The 10,387-nt window shown below is 42.5% G+C and overlaps 2 protein-coding genes across 2 annotated transcripts in view; one reads left to right on the top strand and one right to left on the bottom strand.

Annotated features, from left to right (window-relative positions):
- The window catches only part of LOC104956857 (complement C1q-like protein 4), a 7,624-nt gene extending 4,479 nt beyond the window's left edge, over nt 1-3,145 (top strand). Inside the window, exon 2 of the mRNA XM_010784413.1 lies at nt 2,966-3,145. Coding sequence (XP_010782715.1) covers nt 2,966-3,145 — 180 coding nt within the window. The remainder of the gene's footprint in view (nt 1-2,965) is intronic.
- smc1a (structural maintenance of chromosomes 1A) overlaps nt 1-10,387 on the bottom strand; it is a 39,272-nt gene that overhangs the window by 19,792 nt on the left and 9,093 nt on the right. Inside the window, exons 20-22 of the mRNA XM_010784513.1 lie at nt 5,550-5,657; nt 5,223-5,379; nt 4,927-5,091 (exon numbers count right to left, since the gene is read on the bottom strand). Coding sequence (XP_010782815.1) covers nt 4,927-5,091; nt 5,223-5,379; nt 5,550-5,657 — 430 coding nt within the window. The remainder of the gene's footprint in view (nt 1-4,926; nt 5,092-5,222; nt 5,380-5,549; nt 5,658-10,387) is intronic.

Genomic DNA, 10,387 nt, shown 5'->3' with positions numbered 1-10,387 from the left:
CCCCTCACCCGCCCCCCCTACTCCCCTACTCCTTCCTTGGAGCTGTGGGCCCCTCTGCTCCAAGTTGTGTTTACTGGAGGCCCTATAATGAAAGGGCTAGGCAAAGACAGAGACAGCCACGGGCAAACCCCGGGGGCCCCTGCATCATGGCTCACAACTCCAACAGCTCCAGGATCAGCGCAGTCGGCTGCCTGGTTCACACGGATCAGCCTGTGTCCTCCAGCCGTATCCATCTCCTCTGTCGGCTTCCTGTCCTAATCCCACCATGGCTCCCTCATGCCTCTCTGTCTGGCATCTGCATTAATGGATGGCTTGCATTATTCTTCAAGCACAGGAATATCGGCTGAAGTACCAATTCATATATCATATATTGGCAAAATGATCTCTACACTGACTGACAAATATTATTTTCTTGTGGAATATTCAGCCGCACTTTAATGCATTAAATCATGAGGATCTGTGAATGCCTGAGGGGGGAACGATCTCCATACATCTCCCTCTGATACACTGTTGCCAAAATAATGAGCAGGAGGATGACATATGCCTTGTGTCGATAGAAAGTCACAACAACACCATTGATGTCAGCTGCAGCCAAAGATGCAAATGTGTTATTGGCTGTCACTACACATGTCAAGCAGAACAACAATATAACCTTTACAGATGACAATGGATTGGTGTCAGTTTTTGAGAGATGGTCTTATGGGGCTCTAAGAAAGAGTATATATATACTTATATACTCTACTCTTTCTTAGGCCTATAGTGATATTTGTTAACACTATAGTGTTACAAAATACTAATCGGGCTGCCTGAGTAACACATGGCTCTGATTTAATACAAAAATAATGAAGTACATCTTTCTAAATGCTCAATGTTGCCTGCTACCCAGACTAGAAGAGAATATTTCTCTTGTGAACTGTTATGTTCCTCTGAAGAACACGGATGGAACAAAAATAAACAAGCATAAACAGATAAATATACTAGACGGGCATTCGGAGTGGGCCGACCACTGCCAAGGCCAATCCACTGCAACATTTAATGGGTTCTCCCTGGGTCCATGCTACTCCCTATCTACTCTCATGAAAATCCGCCTGATTCCTTTTGCCTTACCCTGTGAGTGTAAAAAATAGGTAATTTCTCTAATAATAATAATTCAACATTTAAAGTAACAATTTCATTTAGTTTTCTTTACAGAACTGCATGAAATCCTGAGATATAAGCCAACTATATTATTATGTATTTATTTACTTTCAACCCTTGGGAATGTGTTATTTTCTTTACACAGTTTCTGGTTCTCTGATCAGGCATGTCTCTCTTTTCCACATTCAACACAGTTTGTTATATATCTTCAGATATTGAGAAGCAGGCATTACTGTAACTGACAGTTATTTTAACCTTGCTAAGGCAACGCTTCTTACAATTTTTGTTTAACTTTTGCTACATAATGAAAAAAATAATAATGCTGAATAGCTTAACAGCTGAATAGCTCCGCAGTGAGAAACATAGAGGCAGAGGCAGAGGCGCCTAAAAAAAAACATGTGAACTACAAAATCTCAAATCGAATGAATCAAGACTGTTGTAGTAGAGAAATAACAGCTATGGTTGGTTTTACTATGTAGTTAAGCGGTGAAGCATCCAAAGTTCTGCTACTCTTTTCCCTTAATGAATCTGGCTGGTCCGTATGTTGGATGTAACATCGCTGACGGGAATTGAATATAGGGAGGGACCTACAGACAGTGTCTAGGAAATTGAACACAACTCCACTGTGATATATGTTGAGCAAAATGGCTCAGACGAAGGCAAAGATAGGTGGAACGGGAAAAGGGCATATTTTTTTAGTTACTGTAATTCAGGCTCTGTTGCTGAGTGATTGACTGTTTTCAAATTGATGCATACTCTATGGGGAGAAAGAGGGCCCCAGTGAAGGGAATGACATGATTGTAGTTGAGTTGCTGATCATATTCTGTGGCTGTCATGAAGATGTGCGTGGCTTGTCTGGTTGCTGACACAGATTGAGTGCTCCCACCGTAGATGGACACTGAGCCACACACAAGGCCACTGATGGCTGACATATGTCTGATGATTGGAACTGCCACACAGAAATATTGATACATCCTAATAAGGAAGCCTTTAGGAATGCAACCTAGTGTATGGTTATACTTTATCTATCTATCTATCTATCTATCTATCTATCTATCTATCTATGAAAAGTGTTTTTTTATCGAAAGCATTCATGCCAGACCTATATAAACATAGTATTTAAATGTAGATGACAGTTTAAGAAACATAAAAAAGCAGTGATCTCCTTTAGGCTTAGTATGTTGCAATCTAGGCATGTGTATTTAAATGTCTACAATGAGTAAACCCAATTAAATGTGTTAACAAACAAGTAAAGATCCACAGCTGCTCGGTCAATAACACCGAGCTCACACACGGCATGCAAATGTGAAGCTGTCTGGCTTTGGCATTGCCACTCAATATCATGCATATTGAGCTGGCCCGGGATCATAAGCAACAGGTCAATAGCTGGTATGGATAGTTATGCTGCTTCTCGGCTGAGGTAGGTTCCCCATAGACAACCTGTTGTCCCCAGTGAGTCTGCTTATCTCCAAAACCCGATCACATCTCCATCCTCGGCCCTTCGCCACAGCTGATCGATAACAGGCAGAGGGGATGTGTTCTCAGCCCACCTTTAGGGTCACAGGTCACAGTCCCATCTATCTGTTTATCCAGCATGAATGCGGAGGCGATGTCATACTGACGAGGGTCTCATTTGAAAGCTGTAAATAATTGATCATCACTCAGCCTACAGAATATGATAAAATGTGATAAAGGAATGAGATAGTATTAATTTAAAATGCTGCTGAGTTCCCTGAGCTGTTGAGTTAGTGGCGGTGACATTTGCAAGTGTTTGTTCAGTTTCGTCCATGTTCTAATTGTCAATGCGTGTGTCCTCTGTTGGTGACAGGTGAGAGCCAGCGCCATCGCTCAGGATGCTGATCAGAATTACGACTACGCCTCCAACAGTGTGATCCTGCATTTGGACGTGGGTGATGAGGTGTGTGTGCAGCTGGACGGAGGCAAGGTCCACGGAGGGAACACAAACAAGTACAGCACCTTCTCCGGCTTCCTCATCTACCCAGACTGATATAACCATTCCTTACAGAAAATGGAAAGCAACACACACACACACACACACACACACACACACACACACACACACACACACACACACACACACACACACACACACACACACACACACACACACACACACACACACACTACAACAGANCATATTTCATAGTTCAAAGTTTTGTCAATTAGTTTTGTTTATTGGTCCAAATACTGGTTTCTAATGGTTTGTGCTCTTTCATTCCAGTAAAACTCCTCAGAAACCATTAGAAACCAGTATTTGGACCAATAAACAAAACTAATTGACAAAACTTTGAACTATGAAATATGTTAAACTTTGGTGAGCTTCAGCGGGGTAATGCCATATAGGAGCTCCCTCTCAAATACCCAGGGGTTAAATCAGGCTGGGGCTGTCCGGGGCTAAGCCCTGGCACATAGGACGATGCTACTGACGTCATCACCCTCACACATTTGTCATTATGTTTTACAAAAAAAGGATATATATGTTAAGACTTTTCTCGTTCTTAATATAGACTATATTTAGGGTCTATATGTGTTGACTTTACTTTAAAATAGCAGATCTCTGTGACCGGATATAGTTTGGCTTAGACCCCGGCCCCACAAGGACGCATACGGTAAAACGCATACGCAAGCGCAAAAAAGGCTTCCGTTCACACGCATTCGATTCATTAACGTCTCCGTTCACACTAGACCGCTGGAAATGCTGGAAACGATGTAGTACATATGTCAGGCCTGTAAGTGGCGCTGCTGCCGCCCGAAATACACCAAGAGCAGCGAAGAAGACCCCGGAGCATGGTTGCCATGGTTGCCCTTCTGTTTATTCTCCGCGGTGGACGGCGTGTTCTCCTGCTGTATACTCTCCGGTAGTCCGCCAGCAGATGAAAAACACCCACCTCTCCGCCTCTTCCAAGGAACGCAGGGACCGTGCGGCAGAGTTTCCGTAAAAAAATGTTCCGCCGGTCAACATGTCCGTTAAAGTTTAAATCTTCCGTACAAAATTAGAAAAGTGCCGGTCAGAGGTCTTCTTTGTTATTTATTGAGCTTTAAAACTAATTGATAACGACTCTGTTCTCTGTATAATAATATAAGAATATTTAATAAACGGCGAGTGCCTCTCTTTTCCTCCCCCTCTTCTGACAGCCCAGCAGCAGCAGGAGACGTGGGGAGATGGAGGCGGGCTATTTCATCGTTATCAGAAAATGATCATATAGGGCACACACGGAGCCGTTGGACCCCCAGAGCGTTGCGTATGCCGGTCTACCCACCTTGGGACCCACCCCCCCACAGAGCGGAGCAGGGCGACGAAACTTAAAATAATAAGCAGCATTTTACGGCGCGCTATGCATGGGGCCGCCTTGAGGGGGTTTCCCGACATGTCGTTTCAGTAAATTAAAGGGTGTTTCATGTTGTCGTTGCTGTGGACCTTCTTAATACCTTGGAAAATGCCGTTTAATACTTTTTAATACTTTTTAATAGCCTTCATTTTCGCTAAATTGATTTATCAACTTTTAATACTTTTTAAGACCCCGCGGACACCCTGATCTGGATCAGCTCCGTTGTCGCCCCGTTTTTAGAGAATTGGGTACGGAGGAAAAGAGAGAGGGTTTTGTTTTCTGACACTGTATGAGTTCCCTGACACACCGGGGACACATTTATGTATGAAGGACATTGAAAAGTGCATTTTGCATGATAGGAGACCTTTAACTGGCATAGTGTAAACCACAATTTGTACTAGGAGATTGGATTAACATCGTTCATTGTAAAAGAAAAGACGGAGGCATACCTGGGCACTGCTGTTGCGTGAGAGGGCCTTGTAGATCTCATCGATGTTGGTGGCGACGGACTCAAAGCAGTTATTGAAGCGATCATACCTCTCCTTCTTAATCTGCTCAAAGGCTTGCTTGGCTTTCTTGGCTCTCTTACGAGCAGCCTCAAACTCTGAGGGGAAAACCAAGACAAAAGCATGAGAATGACCACAGGGATAACACCATGAAGATCTCTAGTAGGGTACTGCACCCTGTCACTCCCTTTGTTTCTCAGTCCGTTCTATCTTTATGCTGCCCTCTCACCATCACTGGTCTCCTGGAACTTGTCCCGGACGCTCTCCAGCTTCTCCATGGCCTTCATGTTGGGTGCACTGATCCTCTGGAGGATGCTCTGCTGCTCGTTCAGACGCTGCTGCAGTGTGTTGGTCTCGCCCTTGAACTCTTCCTCCGACAGTGCATCCTGTGGGACGTCAAACAACATCAAATAACATTTTGCTGCGAATGGCTTTTTCCTCTTGGTACAGTATATTGTTAAGCACTGTATATGCTGAGAGCTGAAGACACATGTTATTACATCTGAGGAGTTGGACTCTTTAGGAATAAGGCATCAGTGTTGTGTGAACTAGCTACCTTAAGGTCTTCAGTCAGGATACCATAGTCGATCTCTATGAGAGCCTCTTTAGCCAGAACAGTGCTGGACGTCCTCTGGCTGTTGGACTCTTCTGGCTGGGAGCTCCCCTGGAATAGCAAAACAAAAAAAGGGATGTCATTTCCTCTTTTACTCCCAATGGTAATAAGGAATGTGTTTTAATTAGTGGTGCACGATAATTATCGGCCCGATAATTATCGTGTATTAAGTATTAATAGCCCCGATAATACACAATATATTTTTGGGTAAAAAAAAAGAAAAAAATACTGCGGTGTGGGTGGATTGGGATGAGGGGCGCTTGTTTTTCACTCGGCTCCTCCCGTTTTACCAGTACTGTGGTATTAGTGGTTTAGGAAGAGGGGAGTTTTTCACAAATCCAGCGCTCCCTAACTCATGCCTGGCTGTGACGTAAATGGTGTGCGGCCGTGAAGCCAGGACAGTAAACAAACATGTCGTCGGTAGTATGGGACTATTTCAAAGTTTCAGAGTTAGATAGTTCGCTTGCTATTTGTATTAACAAATGCAATGCTAATCCTTGTGTTGGACATAAAAAGGACGAGGGTACAATTTTATTTTTGTTAAAATTCACCATGGCGACGTCTTTCTCATTAATAAAACGCAGTAAAAAAACCTTTTAAATCCAATTTTCGCAGTACCTCTTCAGTAACCACTTTTTCACATACTTGGGACCGCATGTCGAGACTGTATTTGTGTAGTACTTGACGATTCTTCGGGAGTCGAGTCTAGATAGCAAAATCGCATCCAGACAAGTATCGTAAATCAGATAGTAGTATTTTGGGTCCCAGTTTTACTTGTGTATTCGTCACTCCATTCTAAGCAAAAAATTCTCATCATACTTTTTTTATGTTCAACGTAAATTTTTCCGTCGGTGACAAACGGTTTTGACAATAACGGTAACAACGCTTTTTTGTCTTTACACTGGCCTTCTTACCACGAGGGTAGATTCAGTTTTTCCATTTGGCGAAATTGGTAATTTTACGTTAATAACCGGCTATCCGGGCTCGCCGATATGTTTGAAGTTTCAGACGTAATATACGGTGTAAACACAGCATAGTACCCTGTTCACTATTACGCGTTTTATATTATAGTTCAACCAGATAAACTTCACCTAAATGTCCGCAAAAAGTGAATCAAAAGTTAGTTTTGTACATAAATTTGACTTTGTAAAACTAACGACTACTGTAAAAAAAAAAAAATTTGACGACGAAAACACAGAACAACCGTCTGCCGTCGGAACTTTGCTCCTGCACCCTAGTAGTGTTTGGAAAAACCGGCTGCGCCGAGCTACTGCACCGCCTCCGCTCTAGCGGCGTTGAGTCGCCGACGTAGTTCAAGTCGTCTTCTCACCAGTCTTCCACGTTTCATGTAGGTCGTCCTAACCCCGACTCTAATATCGTAAAGTAAAAGATTTGTCGAACGAACTACAGTCAGAAAAAAACTCTATATTACTTTCACCAATTCGAGTTTTATTCCCCCCTAAAGACAGGTGACAGTAGTTGTTTGTAGTGGTTTTTTATGTGGTGTCATTTCCAGAAACCAGTCTATCGGTGCCCAAGGGTTTCACCCCCACAACTCCTACCTAATGTTTTATTTTTACCTTTTAAATTTTTCTTACTTTTTTTCTTAATATTAAAAAAAAAATTAATAATAAATTATTATTGCCCAAGACGTATCTTAAAAAAAAGAAACTGTTAAGGTGATCGGGTCACAAAGAGTTTGAAAAAAAAAAAAGAAAAAGCCTTTAATTTAAGTGATTCGGGTGGGGGGGCAGCTGTCCCCCAAAGTTGGTAGAGAACGTGACGAATAAACCCCCAGCCGCGCCCCAACCTTTTTTTCGAAAACCCTTGACGCTTGGGACTCTATCCGGAATATCAAAGAACGCCTGACTTAACGGTTTTTGGGACCGTTGAATTATTTTCATTTACGGAGGAATAAATAGGTACCACATTAGTCTATTACAAAAAGATGGGAAATGAGCAACGTGCAGAACGTACTACAAGAGGGGCGGGTCCTGAACGGGAGGCCCCTCGCTTCGGAGACCCTTCCGGGGAGACTTCGCCTCGACCCCTCCTCCGCGACCGGGACCGGCTCGGCCAAGTGAGTCGGTCATGTTGGAGGAGGACTTCTCCAAAGCTCCTCCCCTTCTACGAGTTGTGGAGGAAGGCAGGGAGCTCCCGTACGAGTTTGTCTCTCAAGCCGACCCCACAGGAGAGACCGGTTGTAGTGGCTGCGAGAAAGGTCCAAGTCTGCCATGCAAGTCGACACCGGTTTTGAGGTATACCACGACTACTTCAGAGAGGAGTTAGTTGTTATATACTTGTAAAGATTTTTTCGAACGAATGTTTCCCTTTATACATATTTCTCCCTAACAGTAAGTAAATCCTCTTTCCTTTAGACTTTTGTACTATAGAGTTCTGCTGTTAATAACATAAACTTACAAAACAAACCAATTAAGTCCTCAAAAAATTCAACAAAAAATTTACCTGTTTTTTCCCACCCCCCCCCAAAAGAGAAAACCAACCGTAATTTCTCCCGGGATAACCCGAAAAACCCAAAAAAAAAAAAAAAAAAAAAAAAAGGGGGAAAGGACATCAAATTTTATCCAAACAAACGTACACTTGCCAGACGTTTTTCGAGAGATAAGAGTAATATTTGGTAAAGATGAAGTTATGGAAAGGTGACGTTTGTGAAGAAAATAGCTAAGTAACGACAGGATAAAAGGGTGGGTCACCTAAAATAGGAGAATGGAGAGGGGACGTCCACTGCTGCCCGTCACTGCGGCTTCTCTTGTCTTTCGGCCGTCTTTGCTCGCACAGCACTTCCGAGAAAGCCCCCTGCGGAGGGCCGGATACTTGCAGTCGCACCGGCCCCCTGTAAAGGGCCTCGCTGGGGTTCAAGAGGCTCCAGCACCGGGTCCTCCGAGACCTGGCGATGTCCCTCTCGTCCGTACACTCACACGTCGTGTAAATCACATATTATAGGAGTTTTCTGCTGTAAATGTAATGTAAATGTTAAATCGACTACGAAAATAGGTTTCGTTGAATGGTTAATGGCTAATGTCCCCGTAAGAGGGACCCCATTGAACTGCCCGATTCGCGGAATGAGTTCCCGTGTGATCACCACCACAAGGTCCACCCTAAACTTGGTTGATAGGGTAATCTGGGCGGTGTTAGGGTAAAGAAATTCGTACACACAAAGGACACATGAAGGACACAAGTACAAAGAAACAGGTACGTGACGGTGTATTTGGGTTTCAATGGCCTGGGTAATAACAAAACATCCTCGCCGATCTTAAAGTTTACAAGATATGTAAATTACCCTTTGCTGGTGTCTCATGACATCCCTGGTAAAGGAATCAAATTGAATAGTAAAATCTCATCTAAATATCGTACTCTAACACACCACACATAATAGATAAATTAAACTCACACAAATGAGGACCAAAACGTCGTATTTTCCTCTCCACTGACAACTATTGGTAGCAACAAATCTGAAATGACAAAAATGCGGGTGTTATATATTGCATACGATCAAGAGGGACGCGATGGAAATGGATTAATTTAATAAAACTGGTAAACCTAAATTAACAAAAACTACTTTTCCGAATTTAGAACAATAGAGCTTGACCTAATAGAATTACTAAAACAAGGTTTCTGTTTTCTTTTGTAATTGTGACTGGTTGTTGTAAATTTTTTATCAAGAACAGGAGTTAAGGACTAATGAGAGACATGAAATAAGTCGTACCTTTACTTACTTATCCGTACAGCAATTTTACTTGTTTGACACGTTTTATAATCCTGCTATACTATTATATTTTTCTCCAGTGTCTGCTAGAGAATTAGAGGAAGAGAAAACAAAAAGTTGTCATACCAGTTTATTTTTAAGGGGTTTGGACTCGACCGGACCGACTGTCCCTCTTACAGACCTGAGTAGGTGGTCTTTTGGACGGTGTATTTGTGTGGACCCTTTATTTTTGACTTAGGAGGCGGTGACTGAGAGATTCAGGACGAAATCGGTTGCTGAGTCAACTTGGAGGTCTCTACCATATAAAGTAGGGAATCTCGAGAAACAGGACGCCAGTCTCTTCTATAAGTCATCTACATCTATTGTTGTTTTTCCCGACATTATAGTACACTCGAACCCAGAAACGTTTTTTATCCGAAAAGACGAACTCAAAGTCAAATTTCCTTTAGACGGTTGAGTCGAAAAGAATATACATTTCTAACTTAATTGACGTATAAAGGAGGTTAGTGTAAAGTCAATTTTGTTCCTAACCAAACAACGACGATTATAAAACATCTTCTACAATTCATTCAAATCTTCACTCAATTTCACACAGTCACTGAAATAAATGGGCTACGTGAACAGGATGTCTAAGACTATCGACGACAGCCTCAACCACCTTCACCAAGTAAGAGACCCTCGATTTGTGAGTGACTAATCTCTAAACACAAACACTAACGAAATTCAGGGAGACATGTTGTCCGGGCGTTTCTTCCTATGTTCTCTCTACATTATTTGGACGATTTGGTTAGTCAACAGTAACCCAAAGAAACCTGGTCGACACTGGTGGAAACAGTTTGTCTCTACAAGAGTAATTACCCTTGGGTTTCACGTAGGTAGAACGATCTCACCACTTCCCAGACCGTAAATATGATCCCTACGTGCTATAACCAAAAACTTTGGCTATGGAAGGACGAAGAGTTCTGGCTATGCTATTGGCTATTATTATATTATATATAATTTACATGGACAATCAAAAACGATGTGGAACCGCCATTTTTTTTCCTGATCGTCA

Source organism: Notothenia coriiceps, unplaced genomic scaffold, assembly GCF_000735185.1.
Source record: "Notothenia coriiceps isolate Sejong01 unplaced genomic scaffold, NC01 NC01_scaffold00026421, whole genome shotgun sequence".
In the NCBI taxonomy this organism is placed as follows: domain Eukaryota; kingdom Metazoa; phylum Chordata; class Actinopteri; order Perciformes; family Nototheniidae; genus Notothenia; species Notothenia coriiceps.
The sequence above is the reverse complement of the archived record's forward strand: the minus strand, read 5'-3'. Positions and strand labels throughout refer to the sequence as shown.